The sequence below is a fragment of the Ceratotherium simum genome, chromosome 34 (assembly GCF_057802395.1).
Source record: "Ceratotherium simum simum isolate JZ-2026a chromosome 34, ASM5780239v1, whole genome shotgun sequence".
Classification (NCBI taxonomy): domain Eukaryota; kingdom Metazoa; phylum Chordata; class Mammalia; order Perissodactyla; family Rhinocerotidae; genus Ceratotherium; species Ceratotherium simum.
In genome coordinates, this window is record NC_141933.1 from 1404079 (window position 1) to 1425717 (window position 21639).

Sequence of the window (21639 nt, forward strand, 5' to 3'; positions counted from 1 at the left end):
TCACTGAGACTAATACAGAGCAGGACTGGGAAACCTGACTAACCAGCGAAGACCCTGAGTCGTCATTTCAACTATCCCCACACGGAGGAGCTCAGCTCAGGTGACACAGGCGCGCTGTCGCATCAGGAGAAGAAACCAGGCAGTTCCTCCACCAAGTCCTCCAGAACATTCCTCAATGACTCAGGGTGGCAAGTGTCACCCTGATGCACATGCAGACGGGGTGGTTGCACAGACTGCACTGCTCATGGGGTATTTACAGGGACAGACCAGACCAGACCCACCTGGCTGGGAGGGGCGTCCATGTGGTACTGTGGCCACCCGAGAAAATGAGGCTGCAGAGGCTGAACTGACCAGCCGCTGCCCTCCGGGGCGCAGCTGCTGCCGTCAGGGACACAGCCCAAGCCACCATGCCCAGACGTACCTGTTTTCCTCCTCCGTTTGGTGGGAGCTCGAGGCGTCAGGGGGCGCTCATACACGGCAGTGCTCAGACCAGCGGCGACGGCTTCAATGGTCTCGTCCAGCACAGAAGACATGAGGTACCTTGGGACATGCTACACAGCAAAGGACGGCACCGGTCTGCAGGGCAGCTGCCCTCCAGGTTCTCTCACACACCACACTTTCCCCAGAGAGGACCCCTGGGCAGGGTGGCAGTCGGGAGGCTGACACCACCTCAGACCCCTCAAGGGAGCCCTGAGCACACCTGCCAAGCCAACTCTAGAAGCTGGATGCCCTAAGCCTGGCCGCAGCAGGCCCAGCTGGCATCACCTTCTTGCTTCCAGCAGACAAACCGCTGAGCGCTTCCCAAGGGCAGTTGGGCCTGGAAGACGCGCCTGGGTGGATAGTGGGGTCTGGGAAGGCCTCTTGAGAAACAAGTTCAGGGCCAGAACGGAGGATGAGGAGGGGCAGGCAGGCTGCAAGGAGCCAACGGAGCCCCAAGTGCATGAGTGGAAGGAGTTGCACAGCCCAGGGCCGAGGGGCGCTGAGCAGAGCCGCACAGCCCACGGCAAATGGGAGACAGGGAAAGGGAAGGGTGTCTGGATCAGAGAGGAGTTGACTCAAGATACGGGCAGGAAAGAGCAGCCAAAGGACGTGGGGGATGCTGGGCGGAGGCGTCCACTTTGAGAACACAGGTGGTGGGAGTGGCGTCTGTGATGGGGGTACCGGAGCCGAAGGTTCCCACAAAGTCTTCTCAACTCATTCTCAGTTCAGTATTAGGTTTCCCACAGACAAACACCCTGACTTTAGGAAAGCAACGCCCACTGCCCCTCACCGCGCAGCCCCCCTGCAGGAAACACATGTGGATGTACATCTAACACTGAGGCACCAGGAGCTGCTGTGCCGTGTGACCTCCAGGGACGGGGCGCTGACGTAGGGGAATACTGAGGGAGGTGAAGTGGGGCCTAGGGGAACCAAGGTCACCAACCACACCTCGGCCCCTCCACAGGTCAGGCCCCACTGCCTGGCACCCTTGGGACCAGAGCTCTGCTCCTGATGCCTCAGGCCTGCTCAGCATCGCTCCCTGCTCGTGGGCTAGGAAGCAGCACCCCAGACACACCACCTGCGCCCCTGACAGGCCGAGGGCCATGAGCCACAGACCCTGCACTGCTGACCGCACCCTCCTGCACGCCCACTGCCCTGAGCAATCAGGCAGCTGAGGAGCAGCAGGACAGGGTGCAGCCACCTGAGGGGCCGAGCAAAGAGCTGCCCTGCAGCACTGTGGGCAGCCACAGTGTGGAACACACCTACCTGGATCCTCCTGGCAGTGGAAATCCGGTTCCGGTTCACGGTCTCTCGGACTCTCTCACTCTGCCGTGTCCTGGCAATGGCCCGGGTCCTCCCTGCGCGCGGCCGAAGCCGGCTGGTGGTGGGCACCACATCGGCCAAGAGCAAGGAGACCTCCTCCTGACTCACAAGACCTGCGTCTTGGAAGAAAGAAAATCCGGGGCCGATGTGCACGCCCTCTGAGGGACAGGACGCAGGGGGCCCCTGGAGCCTGGACCCTCAGGGCCGGAAGCCCCAAATCTGCTGACCCCACATACAGCTGCAAACAGCCATGCTCCTCCAGCTCCCACCCAGCAGCGCAACGGAAAGCCGTGCCCCTGAAGGAAAGCCCTAGAAGTTCTCCCCAGGAGACAGTAAGTCCCGCCCCCAGCCCTCCTCTGGGCCTGTGGACCCAATGCCGAGATGCCGAGAAGGGTCTGGGCTCGGCATGAGAGGGAGGCAAGGCGTACCTGCGGCAGGGGCAGCTCCAGGGGCAGCACACTCTGGGCAGAACCACTCGTTCACCGGCACCTCCTGAAGAGGGGGCTCCAAACATTCCATGTGGTACCTACGGGACACGGCGGTGCCGGTCAAACGAGCGTCCCCAGCCTCACCGTCGCAACCCAGCGAACCTCAAAGCAGGCATCCAAAGGCACCCAAGACTGCACTGCACCCTGCTGTGGACTTAACTGTGTCCCCTCAAAGCCATATGCTGAAGCCCTAACCCCCAAAGCAACTGCATGTGGGGACGGGGCCTTTGGGGGGCGATTAGGGTCCAATGAGGTCATGAAGATGGGGCCCTGATCCAGGACCGGTGTCCCTGGAAGTGGGGGGGGGCACAAGCTCCCTCTCCCAGTGAGAGGAGAGCCAGTGAGGACACAGTGAGAAGGTGCCACCTGCAGTCAAGAAGAGCCTCTGCCAGACCCCGACCTGCCAGCCCCTCGGGCTCTGCCACCCCACCTGGTGGACATGGCGGACACCAGCCTGCTCAGAGGTCCGCGTGCTTCAAACTCAGAACGCTCGTCTCTACCTTTCCCGCAGTCCTGCCTGCCGGCACCCCGAGTGGACAGACCTCCACCGCATGCTATGGGTGTCTGCCCTCCAAAGGGGGCCCTCTCGGTCCCCAGATTCTCCACAGGAGACAACCACGTGGAGGGAGTGAATAAGAACGTGGCAGTGCGACCCAGGGTGGCTCCGTCCTTCCAACTGGGGCAGGTGCTGTGTGCCCACCGACACCGGGGTGGTAGTCTCTGATAACCTCCCGCCGCCCCCCGCCAGCCGGCACTCCGAGTGCCCAGCAGCGCAGGCGTTGGCACCCACACCTCACAATCTAGCCTAAGGAGCTGATGAGAGTGAAAGGCGTTTGCTGCAGGGAAGCAGAAATGGCGTGACGTACTTTATCTTCCAGTGGCTTCTACCCAGTCTTCCAGGAAAGTCTGGGAGGAGCCGCTGCGGGTGTGGGCTGTCTGTGCCAGGATTCTCCAAACTTCATCCAAGACCATAGCCCTGAGCCAGGCAAAACCCAAAGTGGACACCACGCTAACTCCCTAAAGACCCCAGACCCAGCTAAATCAGCTGAATAACCACGTGCTACATCCAGCGCTGAATCCTGTGAGGACCTGTGAGACACAGACCGACAGGAAGAACCCTCCCTCCATGACCTCCTCGCTGGGACCTCACGAGAACCAGGGGGACAGAGGCAGGGGAGGCGACTCCTCCTGGAACGCAACCCAGCAAGTCTAGGCCAGCGCCAAGTACTGGGAGCACGCCAGAACCCCACGGAGATCCCAACCCTGAGCAAGTCCTCCCTACGTGGTCTCGGGAACCAAGTCAAGAGCCGAGTGGTCACTTCTCACAAAGCATTCCAAGGAGCCAACGTGGCTCAACTGATGTTCCCCTCACCAAGCTCCAGGGCCGCCAGCAGAGGCCACCAGTGGCATGACAGGCGCCCAGTTCAGCCAGCCTGCATCCACTGCAAGTCACTCCAGGAGGAGACTGGCTGTGGACTCAAACATGGGAGAGCTGTGTGATCGCCACCAGGACAGGGCCCACAGTGCTTGGGTTCAGTGCGCCACTCTGCCAGGGTTCAGCCTGCCCAGAACGGGGACGGCCCCAGCTATGCGGCACGGTGAGGTCCCGACCTCTCTCCTGAGTGAATAAACACCTTTAAATTAGATTCTAAATTAAAAAAAAAAAAAAATCAGAAATGATCTATATTTTATTTCATGCAATAGTGAAAGAATCTGACATATTCACGTCTACAGACAGCCTTGTGATTCCACTTTAAAAAGAGTAATGAAGTAACTTTAGACTTGTGATTTTTAAGTTGAATGAGCTAACTGTAAGAAAATTTAGCAGACTGCAAATATTAACAGTGTGAGGATGGGTAGAAGAATCACTATATTTATTAGTTTTAATGTTTTAGATCCATCAGGATTTTTACGTACTTGGGTTGTTTTATCTGTTAAATAATTCAAGCAAGTGAGAAGAAAATCAATATATTTGTAAATGTATTTTACAATAGTAAAAAGAATTTAATGAATTTATAAAAGTCCTCAAGGGTCACTGTTAAAAGTTAATAGAATTAAAAACAGATCCTGATGCAAAGAATTAACAGAATTGTAAGAATTGTAGGCTTGGGCCGGCCTGGTGGCGTAGTGGTTAAGTTTGCATGCTCTGCTTTAGCGGCCTGGGGTGTGCAGGTTCAAATCCTGGATGCAGACCTACACGCTGCTCGTCAAGCCATGCTGTGGAGGCATCCCACAGATAAAATAAGAGAATTGTAGGCTCAATTTAAAAGTTTAAGGAGGGCCGGCCCCGTGGCTTAGGAGTTAAGTGCGTGCACTCCGCTACTGGCGGCCCGGGTTCGGGGGTTCGGATCCCGGGCATGCACCGACGCACCTCTGGTCCGGCCATGCTGAGGCCACGTCCCACATACAGCAACTAGAAGGATGTGCAACTATGACAGACAACTATCCATTGGGGCTTATGGGGGGGGGAAAAAAGGAGGAGGATTGGCAATAGATGTTAGCTCAGGGCCGGTCTTTCTCAGCAAAAAGAGGAGGATTAGCATGTATGTTAGCTCAGGGCTGATCTTCCTCACAAAAAAGAAAAGAAAAGAAAAAAAGTTTAAGGAAAACACGAGGCTTTGTGAGTAAGAGCTCCGACAGCCTCTCGTGGCTCACAGCCACCCCAGAGGCCACAAGAAGGCACACGAGTTCGGGAGGGGAGGGGCAGCGAAGGCAGGGCCAGTGACAAGGGCCACATTGGGGTGGGGACCAGGACTCTCCTTCCCACCACTCATGGCCTCTCTTGCAGCATCCAGCTGTTCCAGCCCTTCCTTCACATGCCCAGAGCAGCTGTAATGACAGGGAAGGACAGGTTTTGCATGTACACAGCACTGAGTACTAAGCCCTGTGTCCTCTCGGCCCCATGTGCCCATGAGACTGTACTCAGCTTCCTGCTGACACTCAGTCACTAAGCACAGCAGTGGCAAGCGCAGAGCACTGGACTCACAGGCCTGGGGACACCCAAGGCACCACTCCTGCCCTCCAGATTCACAGCGACAACGCACGCTAAGGGGACAATCAGTTGTAGACACAGCAACTTCCAGGAATACCGAGAGGCCAAGATGGCCAAGGTCGAGCATTCAGTAAATTGTCACAAGACGTGGGTGCAAACTAAAACTTGTGAAAAAGGAGGGAGGACAAGACGTCCTGACTGTGCAAGCCCAGGGGGTGGGGGCTGGAGAGGGAGGTGGGAGACGCTGCTAAGGCCCCTGAATCAGAGCAGGCAGTCAGGACTCCTTTCCATGGGCTCTGCGGAGGGTGGACTGATGAAAGAGAGTCATAGGAAGATAAACGCCAACTGCAAACACGCAGCCAGGGGAGTGAGCAAGTGACCCATGGTGTGGGAGGTGACCGGTGAGTGAGGTGGTCGAAGGCCAAGTCAAGGCGGGGGACAGTGCACTGGAGCAAACTCAAGTGCCTCCACGGGCACCCGTCCTCCAGGGCCAGCGCCCAGCCACCAGGGTCGCGCCTTCCCACCTCTTGCTGCTTCACAGCCCAGCCCTCGAAACTGCTCCTTTTTGCCCAAGAGAAAGTTCCAGATCTACCAGGCTCACTGAATTCTTTCACTACCTTTCAGGGTGTATGTCCCAAGAGGAAGATTTCCCTAATCCTCTCACCACAGTTTTACAGCAGGAAAACCCTCCAGACGTACAGTGAACCCACCACGGAGGTGGGCCTGACTGAAACCAGGAGATGACGCTGTGACAGTGGACAATACGAGGCTCCCGGAGCCGGGGCTCACCGGATCCAGCAGTCACCAGCAGTGTGGCTGGGAAGCAGGTTCCAGGGAGACAAGCAGCAGGGGACGCAGTCACAGGCCCCTCCTCCTGCGGGTGCCCTGGCCTTGCAGAGGGGGCGGGTCCAGCATGTGACGCCCGCCTCCCTCCCCGCCCCTGGCCCCTAGGCCTGCGGGCCAGGCCCACAACCCAATTCCTCGTGTTTTCCTCGCCCTTCTTCTTTTTGTCTTGATGTACTACGTGCATCTCTGTAAGGAGCTCAGAATATTCTGGGGAGGGAACAGGCGGAGTATCTATTTATTTATTTATTTTTGTGAGGAAGATGAGCCCTGTGTTAACATCCATGCTAATCCTTCTCTTTTTGCTGTGGAAGACCGGCTCTGAGCTAACATCTATTGCCAATCCTCCTCCTTTTTTTTTTTCCCCAAAGCCCCAGTAGATGGTTGTATGTCATAGGTGCACATCCTTCCAGTTGCTGTATGTGGGACACGGCCTCAGCATGGCCGGAGAAGCGGTGCATCAGCACGCGCCCAGGATCTGAACCCGGGCCGCCAGTAGCGGAGCGCGCGCACTTAACTGCTAAGCCACGGGGCGGCCCAGACAGAGTGTCTAAATGGCGATAGGAAAAAGAGCCTGTGGTGCCTGCTGGCTGCCAACCTCGACATGACAGAGCCAGCGCACTGGGGACAGGAGGGCGCACCACTGGGTGTGGGGCCCTCGTGTCACTGAGCCCAGTGGTGCACAGCTGTGGGCACGAGCGTGGAACAGAGGCCTGCAGGACTTGCCTCTAACGGGGTCATTAGAAACCCAGTCTCAGGGCCGGCCCCATGGCTTAGCGGTTAAGTGCGCGCGCTCTGCTGCTGGCGGCCCGGGTTTGGATCCCAGGCACGCACCGAGGCACCGCTTCTCTGGCCATGCTGAGGTCGAGTCCCACATACAGCAACTAGAAGGATGTGCAGCTATGACATACAACTATCTACTGGGGCTTTAGGGGGAAAAATAAATAAATAAATAAAATCTTAAAAAAAAAAAAAGAAAGAAACCCAGTCTCAGAGGCTGGGCTCAGCAGTTCAGACTGACTTCCCACAGGTCAGGGGACACCGCCTCCATCCGCCTCTCAAGCTCCAGGAAGGAGTGCCACCCGTGGACAGGCCAGCAGGGGCCCCATGCTCACCCAGCGTCACAGCCGTCGCAGAGGAGCAGGCGGTCCTCCCGGTCACTCCTCCCGCACACCTCGCAGAAGGTAGGGTCTTCCTCTTCGTCCTCTCCCGCTCGAGCATTCTCCACCGGAATCTGCAGACAGAGGAGCACTGCTGATCACACAGCAAATGACACCCAGATCCCAGGGCCAATTTACATCACGATTTGCAGCTGATCCAGAGCAGATTACTCAGCTTCTTAACATCGATATGGGCTCCACAGGCCCAGAGATTCTAAGTTAACATGCATACAGTGATTTTTACGTTTTCTGACCATTTTAGGGTAGTTAACTGAGAGAGAACAACAATGCAACAGAAAACAAAGTATGATCCATGGGAGCAGAGTGAGCACCCGGGGCACCAAGGCTGGCAGGTGGCCCGCGCCACACACCCCGCACAACACGCACGAGACAGAGCCCGAGTGCGGAGACAGGGAAGCAGGTTCAAGTCACAGGCCTTTAACTTCCCGAAAACCGTCATATAATCAAGCAAAGACACGGAAACATGACTCTGAAAAATGACACTTGACTCTGCTGCTGCCCCTTGACAGTCACAGCTATAAAGAACCCCCCAGCTTACAGGTATTCTCGGGGGCATAAGTAATCAGGCTGTGATTATGCAGGGTCCGTGGACACACCCTCTTCAAGTGAGCCACCACCTCCACCGCAACCCTTGTTTCCTGCTGACTCCCCACCCCCACCCCGGGGAACACAGCCTCTGCTCTTCACTTCCTCAGCACCCCACTGCAGGTGACATGCCCCAGCCTTGCTCTCTGCCTTTATTCTACTGCCTGCGGGGACCCAGGGTCCTCCTGCCAACCCCCACTCTGTGCTGGCCCTGGAGCCATTCTCAGATCTGTTCCTCCAGCTGGACTAGCTCGTGTGTCACCGGGACTCTCGGGCCCTGCATCTCCCTGCACACGGAGAGGAGCTCAGGACCCACACACTCAGCAGGCAGACTCTCCAGGTAATTTACTTAATGAAGACTGCCATCGTGGAGACTGCCAACACGCCCCATGGCCTTTGGCTGCCCAGGCCCAGGCTCTAGGGGAGGACGCAGAGAGCGGGACGGGAGGCGGCAGGCCTGAGCCAGCAGAACCTGAGCGGCCAGCTCCAGCACAGACCAGCACAGCGCGAGGAGGCCAGTCTCCAGGAGGAATTTCATACAGAGAGCCAGAGTACCCGCAGCTAGGGCTCTGTGTCATTGAAAATAAAAAGCAGCCCTACGGCTACAAGACACTCGGAGGCCTGCCTTCTGAGTCTTTAGAAGACTGAAGGCGTGTCTCCACGAGTCTTCTAATGCTACTCCTCCACCATAGAAGACGTGTGGAGGCCTTTCAAGTCTCTCAACAGCAGACATGAAGAGCAAGCACTTAAGAGCAGAGGAAAACCCCTCTTCATCCTTAGCCCTCATGGCAAATGATCCTGCCAAGGACTCGCAGAAATCTGGTCCCAGGAGAACCAGTCTCCTTTCCCAGGTCCAGGCTCCACCCAGAGCTTCCCTAACGCCCAGTGGCTCAAGAGAGAGGCTCTGAGATGTAGAAAAGGCGTGCGGGAGAGAAGACAGGAAGTCTGAGAGACAGCCCTCACCTGTACCACCCCTCGATTCCCCACCTGCCTTCCCACCCAGAACCCACAGGGCCAGGCGGGCAGGGCAGCACCTCCAGGAACAGGTTCCACGCTCACGCCTGCAAATGCCATTGTAGCAGATTTCTAAAAAGCATGTGCCCAACACTCTCTCACTTTAGGAAAGTAAATCAACTCCTGCAAGCATGTTTTCCCACGAGACAGGGACCAATGCAAGAAACACAGCACTGGTGGGGGGGCTCCTCTACACTTACCTTCTTCAAAATTTTACCACCAAACTGAGCTCGAACACAAATACATTTAAATATAGTCCGATCGACAGGACAGGAATTGGCATTCTGTAAGAAATAAAGATTGTATCAGAGTCCTGTAGAATCCCTTTCACTATTAATACCACACTCGCAGTAAAGAATCCACTTAGAAGTCAAAAACCCCTCACGCGAAAATCAAGTATTTACTGAACGCCTGTGTGTGCCAGGCCCTGTGCTCGGCTGCTGGGAACACAGCAGAGAAGAGATGGGACAGGAACCTGCTTTGGGGAGCTGCTCTCCTGGGGGAGGAGGTGAGAAGCTGGGCACGTGGACATGCACAGGCCCGTTAATGGGGAGTGCTGAGAGAAATCAAGTAGGGAGACAGACAGCTGGGTCGCTGGCCAGCTGGGCCCCTCCTCCGTGGCCCTCTGTTCACATCCTTTGTCCATTTTTCCATGAGACTGCTTGACATTTCTTAGTAAGTTTTGAGGATTTCTTTACATGGTGTGGATACTTGTCAGACAGCGGTTGCAAATGCTTTCTTCTCGCCTTTATTAACAGAGTTTTGACACATGTAAGTACTTAGTTTTAAGTCGTCTTTATCGGATCTACTGTATACAGTAAGATGCACTCATCCTACCTGTGTATTTCAATGAGTTCTGACACACTTATATCCCAGGTAGCGACCACCCACGCCCCTAAACCCCCTCCCCTTCCTGTCTAGCCCTGCTCTGCTTCCCTGGGCTTCCCAGCTCAGGCCAGGGCTCTGGTTGCACACAGTGCTCTTCACCACCAGGTAGGTCCTCCAGGGCTATCCATTCACGGCTGTTTCGGTTTGGGCTGAAGTGGAGCTGCTGTGCACATCCGGGGACGAATGTGGGCGGATGGGCTTTCCTCCTGCTGCTCATGGGGTAACAGCGCACTAACCTGTGGTTGGATGTGTTAGCCCCACCATCAGAGAAGGCCGGCATTTCCCATCCCCCCGCACGCAGTGAGCTCAGCCTTCCACCTGGGTCTTCTGGTGGTAGCAGTGCCTCCTCCCCGACGAAGCCTGTGCTCACAGCCCACCTGTAAACCCTCCCTTCTTCGACTGTCCATGCGCCTAGTTAAGAGTCCTTCCCTACCCTCTGACAGTCACCCGAATTTTCTTCTGAGGTTTCAAAGTATCACTCACTTCCCATCTTGAATCCACATGGCAGCATGTGTGTGTGGTGAACTGGGCCCACTTTTTATCTGCCTCACACACACGTTCACAGAAGAGCCCCCTCTCCCAGTGTGCACCTGTCTCTTCAGGCCCCTGCCACACTTGAGATTTCTCCCCTTTTCCAAATTCGCTTGGCAATTCTCGGTATCTTCTCTCTCTCCTGTATGAATTTCACAATCCATCAAGTGCCCTGAACACTGCAGGTAGGATTTCGGTAAACCTGCATCGCCACTGCCAATCTCTCTGGAATGAGACTTCCCTTTCAGAGAGTGGTCTTTCTTCATTTGGTCTCAGATGTTTTAGAAAAGCTCTTTAAATGTCTTACACATCTTTTTATGACTTATTTCTAAACACACTATGATTTTTAATCTTTGTTAACCTTGTATCCAGGAATCTTGCCGAACTTAACATCCCAACAGTTCATTTGTAAAATACCTATATTAATAAACACCATTTGCAAATAAAGCCTTTTTCTACCTAACACCTATGCCTTTACTTTCTCCTTCTACTAATCCAGTATAATATCAACTAGAAAATAAACAGCAAATACTGTGTTGTGTTCTTCAGTTTAAAGGAAGGCTTCGCTTGCCCAAAAAATCTAAACCTGAATCTAATCTGGGCTGTAGATCTACCACTACAGAACAGAAACAGGAAGTATCAGAGGCAGAGAAATGCCTCAAACGACACCACGATGAGCCAGCAGTCAACAGCCACGCAGCCACGTGGACGACGCTGGTTCAAACAAGCTCACCAAACAGGATGCTTCTGAGCCGCCTGGGAAACCGGAGGCAGGCAGGGCGGGTGTCAGAGGCTGGACTGTTACTATTAACCTCGCCGGGGGAGATAACAGGCTGGGGATCTGTCAGCTTCACACGCTCCACGCGTGAAGTGACAGCTGGGTGGGATGAGAGAGAATGAGACAGGCGGAGCTAACGGGCCTTGGAGACAGTGATGAGCACGACGGTCCGCATCACTCCTCCCTGCACTATTCTACTTCTTTGCAATTCTTTACAACCAAGAGTGAAAAAGTAGGAAGGGGGTACTGCTTCTACAGTTCATGAAACATCCTGCATGTTTCTGGTGAATTCCTTCATCGGTTTTCAGGGCGGTCCTTGTTATTGCCAGTTATCATGACTCAGCACTGAATGACTCATGCTTTCTCTGTGCCCATGAGATGATCCCACTGTGCAGGGCCACCGCACACGGGCACCCAGGCTGACTCTGCTGCCCACACATCACCCTAGGCCATTCAAGATTTCTGCAGCCAGGCCCCCGGGGGACACTGGCCCATGAATAACCACCCCCCTCCTGCCTCCTCGTCCAGTCACGAGCACATTCCCCACAGGGAGCTTCACCAACAACCCCGAGAGCTCAAGGTGAGGAACAAAGCAAAGACCAAGCCAGGACTCAACCCTGCGGTACCACCTTCTGCGGGAGAGCAGAGACCCAGACCCACCAAGAGGCCGGCCACAGGTTGCATCACTTTAAACAGAAAAGGGCCACCTGGAAGGGAGGAAGAAGCCCAAAGAGAAGCTGCCTCACCTTGGACCATTCCACGATACAGTCCAGGCAGAAGTAGTGGGCACAGTTCTCAGGCGTCCCCACAGCCTGGTCCCTGAAAGCATTGAGACAAATCGGGCAGCTCTCGGAATCGTCATCAGAATTAAAAGCGCCATTGGCTTCTAGCTTCCCCTGAGTATCCGCTACTGCCACTAATGTTTCCATGTGGTCGTCCTCTTCAGAATCTTCAGAACCTTGGGAAAGAGGAAACATTGTAACTCCGTGAATGGCAGCACTAGAAGCGAGCAAGCGCAGCTGCACTCAGGAAAGCGAGCTCCCAAACCCCACACTCAAGGGACACATCCCTCTGCCACAGCCCCACCAGCCGTGACTGTCACCAGCACCTCACCTGAAGCTGCTTCCAAGCTGAGGGGACGTGACACTGGCTGAGCAGCCACACCAGCTCAAGCCCCTGCCCTGGAGCAGAATCAGAACCCTCGGGAGGCAGGGCAGCCCCATGGGCCAGCCCACATCTCAGACACTGGGGTGAACAGCTGAAGCCCCGCTGAGTAAGGCGGCCTCCAGATGGCGCATGCGCTCCCAACACCCTTCTCACAACGCGGTGTTAACAAACCATCTGCCTTCAGAAAGGCCTCCCTTATAGGTCTCTTATTTTCCTTTCTTTTGGGATGTAGATTCCTAACCAGGCAATTTGGCCACAACAGTTCTCATCTGTTTCTGAGAGGTTTGGAGGCTGGGGCTTGACCAGCGGGAAAATCAGTAGACACTTTCAGTGCAACATGGTGGAGTCAACCCCGTGCACTGAGTCTCTCTCCCTCCCAAACTCCACTGCAACAAAGATTCACATTTATGTGGATGCGACAGGCAGACAAGAGGTGTGGCAGGACCAGTGTCGATGACGGCTACCACCTGCGACCCTGGTACACGGCAAAGGGAAATTATTGGGCCAGCTCCGCCTAACCAGGCACGCTCCTCAGAAGCACAGCTGTCTCTGGCTGGCTGCAGAGAGGAAGGCAGAGAGATGCGCTCCTGCTGGTGTGGAAGACAGCAAACAGCTGACGTGAACTCCTGGCAGAGGGGAGCCTCTAGGAGCAGAGGATGGTCCCTGCCCAACAGCCAGTGAGAAAACAGGGCTTCAGCCCTACACCCGCAAGGATCCGAATTCTGCCAACAAGCAGGGACCTTGCAGGAGCAGCCGGGTGAGACCTGAGCAGAGGACCAGCAGCCTGTACCTGGACTGCTGACCCATGGAAACACTGAGATAACAAGCCTGCTGTTCTAAGCTGCTATGTTTGTGGTAATTTGTTACACAGCAACAGAAACCAATGAAACTGGTGTCCACAGAATTCTGGAAGATGGCAAGTGGGAAGCTGAATGATAACTAACTTTGTTCAGCTTTCCTGCTTTGCTAAGGGCCACGGGGGCAGACGCAGGTAGAGGCCGGATGATCTGATTCTTCCTATGGAATTCCAGAAGGCTCAGGAACTGAAGGGAAGGCAGACAACTGGCCATCTGAGGGCCACCCAACTCCTGTGCAGTGCCTCTGCCCACAGAGCAACGCCTCTGAAATCTCTGAGGGACAGTGAGCACCAACAGCGGGGGTGGATAAAGACGAAGGCAGGTACACAAGGCCCTGAGCCACCCACCTCCCCCACCCTCTCAGGGGCTGCTGGAGATAGGCCTAGACGAGGGGCCAAACGGAGGAAGGTACAGATGAGGGTGCCAGCCTGGCGTGGCAGCTGGCGGTGGGCCTGGAAACCCCAGTGTAGATGAGGGCAGGGTCTCCAACAAGGGCACAGATCCCACGATGACCACACTGGAAGGAGATGGGAGTGAACGAGGGCCTGGCGTTAAGACAAGGCTGAGGAGGGAAGGGCTGCACACCAAGCAGACCGGGCATGAGCGAGTTACCTGCGGAACGTGCGTGCACACTGCTTGGAGAGCTCGGGGACAGCAGGTGGCACCTAAAGTCTGAAACTCGGCGAAGAGCAATATAAGCAAGCGATTTTCAGGAATAAACACCAGAGCAGAAAAGCAACAGGATGAATGGAGAGAGCTGCTGTGGGAAGGGGAACTTGGAGGCACCAGGCCTGTCGGGATGCAGCAATGCCCCAGAGACCTCCCTCCCCCACACCTAACTCACTGCCCTCCAGCCAACGCCAGGCCAGCACCGGGGGGTCAGTAGTTAAGACTCGGTGCTCTCACTGCTGCGGCCAAGGTTTATTTCCCCATCAGGGAGTCACACCACCCGTGTGTTGCTGTCACACTATGGTGGTTGCGTGTTGCTGTGATGCTGAAAGCTAAGCCACCAGTATATCACGTACCAGCAGGGTCACCCACGGTGGACAAGTTTCAGTGGAGCTTCCAGCCTAGACAGACTGGGAAGAAGGATTTGGCCACCCAGTTCTGAAAAAAATTGGCCATGAAAACCCTGTGAACAGCAGCGGAGCCCTGTCTGACAGAGCGCCAGAAGGTGAGAGGATGGGCCAAAACACCGGGCCGAGTTCTGCCCTGCTGTCCACAGGGGCACTGGAGTCAGAATCGATCTGTTGGCACTAATGACAAAAGAGACACAACCACCTTGTCACATTTCAAAGACTGGTGCTGGGGGTGTCCAGGAAGTTTACACACCCGCCAGCCATGATGAACGCCCTGCGGCATCCTCCCTTCATGCGGCGCCCCCTCACCACCTGTGGGCCATGTGCTGATACCTCCTTCCCTCCCGGGCACTTGGCTGTGTGCCAACCGTCCCTTCTTGGCACTCTACCCCAGCCCCACATCCACCACTGCCTGGCTAACTCCTCCTGTCCTTCACATCGCAGCTTAGATGTGTCTTTCTCTGGAGGCTTCTCCTCACCACCCCAGGTCCACAGAGCCCTTCCCCTTCCTGCGACCCCCACCATGCACCCATTCTTGGCATCTATTACCCTGAACCATAACTGCTTCCTTATGCCACTATCTTTGCCGGCTGAGCCGGGTCCACCCTCCCTCCAACCCTGAGCCCAGATTCTGTGGCATCCAACAGGCCTCCAACCTTTGCTCAAGGGACGGAATTGACATGATCCGACGTCCCCTGCCTTCAGCCCTGTCAACGGCAAGTGCAGGGAAGCCTAATGCCCAGCTCAATCTTGGGAAACAGCAGAAGAGCCACATTCGTGACCTGCAAACTCAAGACAGAACCTCACGTCCCTGCTCAGAACTCAAAATCCAACTCTGGAAGAATACATTTCCAACACACACAAAGCTGTAAACTCACACTGACTCATGCCATGTCAATCTCGTTCCTTCATGAGCACCATCCCAAACATGAGGGGCTACCTTTCTGGAACATTCTAATGCTGGTAACCAGAGCTTGAAAGACTGTGACAAACAGATCATGGTAGATGCTTTAGGACCACGCATCTGCTGACTTGACGACTACGTCAGAAGGAAAGGAGTGATGAGCCAAACTTCCAAAGTCAGCACCCTATCAGCAGAGGGCCAAGTGCACCCTCCCTCTGAGGAAGGTGACCACAGCTGGGCTGGGACAAGGTGGTCCAGCCCAGGGACCTTGCAGGCCTCGCACCAGCCAGGGTGGCCAGAAGGGACGGGGAAGGAGGCAGTGCAAGCGCACTCGGAGCAGCAAGGCCCTTGGGCAGCATCACCTGCCCTTTAAAGTAACATTCCCTGCACAAAGTTGAAGGGCACGGTGTTAACCAATGCAAACGTGCTGGGGATTTCTTATTAAAGGCACGTCATGCATTTGCAGTTCTCTCAGGGGTTCTGGTCAGAAGAGCGAGAACGAGCCACAGGATGGAGCTGGCTAGCTGCCTGCCAAGAGTCCTGGTCAGGTGGTCCCGGCCACAGCAAACCCTGGGTCATGCCCAACCTGCCCCGGACCTGGGAGGTGTGGGGGCAGGGGGTCGCCAACACCCTCTGCTCCTTCTGCCAGAAAGTCCAGTCTGGAAACACCTCAGTTCGTGTTGCTCCACGCTTTTAGACATTTTAATCTCCTGTGTCACCACAGAAGAGACCTATCGAGTTGTGTCGTCAACTGAACTCTGAAAGGAAAAGTTACAACAAAAGCGAGCCATCGAGCTGTCTGAAGGTGAGGACTCACTGCAGGGGACTGTTGGATGAGGCCTGCTGTGCAAAGCTTTCTCTGCAACTTTTCCAACCCTCAGCGGGCCACAAGTTCACTAAGGACATTTTATAAAAATGGTGTCCCTGTCACAGAGAGAGGAGATACAAAGAAGCTGCTCAAACGTGCGTGATCTCACCAGATCTGTCTTCCAGGTCCCCCTCCTCGTCTTCTCCATCGGTGCCGTCACTGTGCTCACTGCCCGTGTCATCCTCGGAGCCCTCACTGTTGCCGTCACTGCTGTTTTCTAGACCGATAGGGGTGAAAACACAGGCCCAGGGCAGCGTCAGAGCCGCGGAAGCAAAGAGTGAGGGCTGGTTCGCAGACACACAGAGGTGTTCAGAAGGCACCTGCCAAAGGGGTTCCGTGCAACAGCAGGGGTGGTGGGTGGGGCTGTGGGGACGGGGGTAGGGAAAAGCAGCATCCTTTCACTCTATTTACATTGGTATTGCTTGTGTTAAAAATAAGACAAAAGGATGTACTTCTGCAATTTAAAAGCAAAGAATAATTTTTTTTTAAAAGATTGAAAGTTCGGGGCCAGCCCGGTGGTGTAGTGTTTGGGTTCACGCACTCTGCTTCGGCGGCCCAGGATTCGTGGGTTTGGATCCTGGGCGCAGACCTGTGCGCCTCTCATCAAGCCATGCTGTGGCAGCATCCCACAAGTAAAGTGGAGGAGGACGGGCACAGATGTTAGCCTAGGGCCACTCTTTCTCAGCAAGAAAGAGGACTGGCAACAGATGTTAGCCCAAGGCCAATCTTCCTCAGCAAGAAAGAGAAGGATTGGCAACAGATGTTAGCCCAAGGCTAATCTTCCTCACAAAAAAAAAAAAAAAAAAAAAAGACTAAAAGTTGAAAATCAATACATGGAGACAGGGCCGGCCCCGTGGCTTAGCGGTTAAGTGCGTGCTCTCCGCTGCCGGCGGCCCGGGTTCGGATCCCGGGTGCGCACCAAGGCACCACTCCTCCAGCCATGCTGAGGCCGCATCCCACATACAGCAACTAGAAGGATGTGCAGCTATGACAGACAACTATGTACTGGGGCTTTGGGGGAAAAATAAATAAATAAAATCTTTAAAAAAAAAAAAAAAATACATGGAGACAGCCCCCAAAAGGGACCTCAGCTTTTCCAAGAGCCAACAACCAAGCGAACAGGAGGACCCTGATGCTCCTGAGAGGGCAAGCATGAACACTCACTCCACAGCTCGGGGTGGAAGGGATAGGAGGTCGGCTCACCAGCATCACTGGCCAGGGCAGCAGGGCTGAGTCCCAGGTGCCCATCCGGCCCTGGGCTTTGGTCCACAAGCTCATCCAGGCTGTCGTCATCCATTGCCGGACATTGGAGTTCACCTCTGAAAGAAACCAGAGTCAAGTAATTCCCAACTGTCCCAGCCTGCAAAGCTTCCCCTCTGAAAGAGTGACAGTCACTCTCTACACATCACATCCCTGGTGACGTGTCCATCTGTAGGACAAGGAGGCTGAGCCGTGACATGTAATACATACAAAGCAACCCCAACCACAAAGCTGTGCGTACACACGAGAAAACACGCTGATTCCCACCTACAGAGCTACATTCACAGAGCTCAGTTCACAAGGAAGTGATGTAAGTCTCAAACTGCTGACGTTTTTGCTCATTGGGCACCTCAGACACCTCAACGCACCCAAGGAATCCCGAGGCCACACACAAATGAAACCGCTTATCACGAGCTGAGGCAAAGCAGGGCTTTCAACAGCGGGTGGTCACTAGAAGGGCCTAAGTGACAAGCAAGCCCTCTCCCTGCACTCCTCTGGCATGTCACTCTCAGCCACGGCTGGTCCCCTGTCCCCCACTCACCTGACCACCAGTGGGAGGCCATGAGCACTAGCTGAGTCTCCTCTGATCTTGCCCCGAGCATGTCCACGGGGTGTGGCTGAGTCGCTGTGACTGCCCAGGAGCAGCACAGGGAGCAGAGGTGGGGCTCTGCCTCTCAGCTGCCATATCCATCCTCTCGGCTCCTGATCTCCTGGTGGGGACACCCATCCTGCCTACTCTGCAAGGCCACCAGGAGGACAAGGAGATCGAAACAAATGACCTCACAAATGTAGCGAGACACAATCCTCCTCCAACACCAGGGCCTCCAACTTCGGTCCCCAAAGAAGGGCTCCTTTCTCAGCAGTGCAACTCGCCTCACTTCCCGGGTGACCCTTAGAGGGACCACCTCTCAGAGGGAGTCCCTCAGTAACTCAGAGGCACAGTGTGCTTGAGACCAAGTCCAGTCTCCACGGTCAGAGGGAGGGGTCAACGAGAGACGGTAAGACAGAGGGGCGAAGCAGGAACCAGGCAAGGCGGGTTAGGCCGACAGCGGCGTGCCCAGGAGCCAAGCGAGGCTCTCAGTCCCGGATGGCACACGCAGGTTTCTCTCCCACGGGCTGTGAGCTTCACATGCATCACGCCAGCCGCAGGAGGGACTGTCACCAAGACTGTCGTACAGATGCCCCCAGAGCCAATCCCCTGATGGGGCTAAGGGTGGATTCAGACCCCAGAGTGCCTCACTTCCCACACAAAACCCCAAATTCTACGATGTTTTCTAAAGTGTGTGTGAAGGTTAAGTTGATGAAACTGTCACCTGCAGTAAGTAGCTTCTCCCTGGACACAGTAAACTGAGAGTTCTTTTGCGGAATTATTAACCCCTTAAAGCTACTACCTTTCTTCTACCTAGTGCCCTAAGGTTAAGAAAATCAGCCACAGTCTCACTCAACTCAGTCTGCTTCCCCACTGCTTGGTGACTCAGCAACGGAGCAGGGACCCTGCCTGTCCTGCCCCCAAGTCCTGGCCATGACTTCTGCTGGAGACACACAGACCACGCCACAGCTGTCCAGGAAGATGACACCTCTCCCGCGGACGCAAGGGCTGCAGCGCTCAGCTAAGAGGACCTGTAACTCTCTGCCCATAGCTGTGACCGTCCCCTGGACTCCACAGTGTCATCCTGGGACACCTGCTCCAATACCTCCCCTGCCCTATTGTGTGCAGCACAGTTCCTGCCCCTGAGAAATATGGCCGATGAGGGAAGTAAATACACATGTGAACCTGCCAGAGAACACTTCTGACACCAGAAAATGTAAACCTCTGAGCCACCTAGGAGGTGAGAGCACAGCTGGGGGCAGTTCTCAGGTGCAAATCCTCACCCTGATGACGTGTTTCACACGTGCAAGGTCAAAAGTATGAACAAAGAGCCCCTGGCTTCTCCCTGGGTCCACCTGCAAGGGGCAGCGGCAGGGCCTGCCTCAGAGGTCAGTGAGGCCACGGCGGGGTACAGCACACAGGGGCTTGCCAGAAATACCAGCTCAGGAACGAGGCTGAACTCCACGAGTCCCTGCACCTGTGGGGTGAGGTCCCGAGGGCCTGTACTCGCTGGGGAGTACCAAAGGCCTCCTCACACCCCTCCACCAGGGCAGCGGAGAGCTGCAGTTACGGGAGGCTGAGCCTGATCCCTCCCTGCATCATCACTCAACAGTAGCTGCTGGCAGCTCCCGGGGAAAAGAACCCAAGTAGCCAGTGAAGGTACTTCCAGAGCGAGCAACTGTGTAAACACCAAGAGCCCACAGTTAGGGAGCCCCCAGCACCCCCTTCCCGTCACAAACACTGCAGTCAAAACACTGTGTTAACGGGGACTCCAGCTTTCGTCCTACTGGCCCCACCTGCAACCCCCGCTCAGACATGTTTGCCTGGATTCACCATGCCCCTCTCCGCCCATATGGTCCGGACCACCGGCCAGGGAGCCATTTCTGCAGCAGAGCCCACGGCACCCCCTGCCCTGGCTGCTGGCTGCCTTTGGCAGTGCTCACGGTGCTCTGTGGCTCTCCTGTTCAGCCTCCAGATTTGGAAAGATTAGGGGGAAAAATTAAACCAAAAGAGCTTCTGGTGTGGTAACTGGCAACCATGCCAGAACCAGAACCGGTGCACTCATTGCCAGGCCCTGGGCAAGCCGCCTGGTCCAACCCAACATCTCACACCGGTCCAACGCTGCCATTCTTTATTCATCGTCTGCCATGGACACAGAGGCCTTGAAACTGTAAGCTGCAAGGGAAGTCAAAAAGCTAGGGCCCATAAAGCCCTTTGCAGGGCTGAGAGGCCACCAAGAGTCCACGCTGGGGGGCTGTTGAGAGGACTAAAGCCAGGCTCGCCCTGCCGGGGCCCTGCCACCAGTCTGGTGCAAAGCACGCACTAGAAGGTGTGGCTACTGTTATTCTGACTCAACATTCTTTCCATAAGAAAAAATCCAAGTGGTCCAGGGAGAGGGAAGGTGTGCTAGGACCCAAGTCCAAGCTCACCTCAGCCTCAGGTTCTGTTCAGAATGTGGCTCACCAGGCGGATTACCATTTTAATGTTGTAGAGATAAGATGAGCATACAAACTCCAAAGCTAACAATAGTGTGACACAAGCCTTGTTAACAAGAACCTGGACCAAGAATCAGGGCTTAGTTAACACAGCGCCCCGCCTCTGCACTCCGTAGCTGTGTGACACTGGCAAGTTACTTAACCTCTCCGAGCTCCTAGCGGATCATCTGTAAAACAGCAAGAACACTACCTACGCCCGAGAGACCGCTGTGAAAACCACAAAAGTTAAGGAAGAGGACACCAGCCCGTCAACCGCACGGGGCTGCGGAGACGTAGACAAGCCGATGAAAGCGACGACCACCAGGAGCTGAACAAAGTTAGCAAAGGGTCCCACTTCGCTCGCAGAGAGGAGACAGCGCAGGGGGCGCGGTGTCACGGAACGAGGCGCCGGAGACAGGAAGGCGGCCACCCCGGAAACCCGCCTGCAGGCCGCCGGGCCTCTTAGCCTCGGTGCTGGGCCTCCCCGCGCCGGCCCCGGATCCCTGCCGCTCCCTGCCCGCTGCCCGGGCCGCTCCTCGCGCCCGCCCGCCGCTCCTGCCCGGGGCCAGCGCGGGCAGGCCTCGCACCGCGGGGCAGGCCGCAGACAAAGCTCGCGGCGCCCGTGGCGGCCCTAGGCCGGGGCGCGGCGGGGCCCCCGGGGCCGGCGCGGCCCCAGCACGTACCCGGGAACCTCGCGCCCCACCGGCCGCTCCCTGGCGCTCGCTGCCGCCGCCGCCGCCGCCCGAGCGAGAGCCACGACTAGGCCCGGCCGCCGCCGCGCGCCGCCGCCCGCGCGCTCGTGGACCCGGAAGTGCACGAGCCGGCTTCCGGGGCGCTCCCGCCCCGCCCATTGGAGGGAACCACTGAGACCAGGGAGGCGAAGAAAGGCCTGAAATGGAGGACAGCGCCGCTCCCCGCCGTCAGGGTCCTCGAGGCCTTGGAAACACTGTTTAATGCTGTACTACCGCCCAGAGAGACCAGTGTCCTGGAAGAACGTGCGGTATTTAAGCCCCCGCCAGTGGACTGCTCCAGCCGTCTTCCCCCGCCGAGGAGCTGGTACAGTCCGACCCTCTGCCCGCCGCTCAGGGCCAATGGGAACGGCCTTCCGGCACACTTGGGCCCCCGCCCACAGCCTGGGCCCCGCCCACGTTGTGACCACGCCCTCCCCATACTTATGGCCACGCCCACACTGTAGCCACGCCCCTCCCCCAGCCCGCCGCGCGGGAGCGGCTCAAAGCCCACCCCCGGCCGCGGAGAACCCGGCGAGGAAGGCTTTGGGGGCTGCCGGGACGAGCAGCTCTCCGCCGTCCGTCTCCCCTCACCCATGTACGGGCCCCT

General features: G+C 56.1%; 1 protein-coding gene across 2 annotated transcripts in view; it reads right to left on the bottom strand.

Annotated features, from left to right (window-relative positions):
* The window catches only part of PHRF1 (PHD and ring finger domains 1), a 32857-nt gene extending 11761 nt beyond the window's left edge, over window positions 1-21096 (bottom strand). Inside the window, exons 1-9 of one of the 2 annotated variants that reach the window (XM_087422446.1) lie at window positions 20985-21096; window positions 17182-17297; window positions 16088-16195; window positions 11850-12061; window positions 9107-9190; window positions 7242-7360; window positions 2232-2329; window positions 1747-1922; window positions 422-551 (exon numbers count right to left, since the gene is read on the bottom strand). In XM_087422446.1, coding sequence (XP_087278572.1) covers window positions 422-551; window positions 1747-1922; window positions 2232-2329; window positions 7242-7360; window positions 9107-9190; window positions 11850-12061; window positions 16088-16195; window positions 17182-17275 — 1021 coding nt within the window. In that variant the 5' untranslated portion in view covers window positions 17276-17297; window positions 20985-21096. Of the gene's footprint in view, window positions 1-421; window positions 552-1746; window positions 1923-2231; window positions 2330-7241; window positions 7361-9106; window positions 9191-11849; window positions 12062-16087; window positions 16196-17181; window positions 17298-17779; window positions 20754-20984 lie in introns of those variants that run through there. The other variant, XM_087422447.1, reaches the window with a different exon arrangement.
* Window positions 21097-21639: the final 543 nt, after the last annotated feature.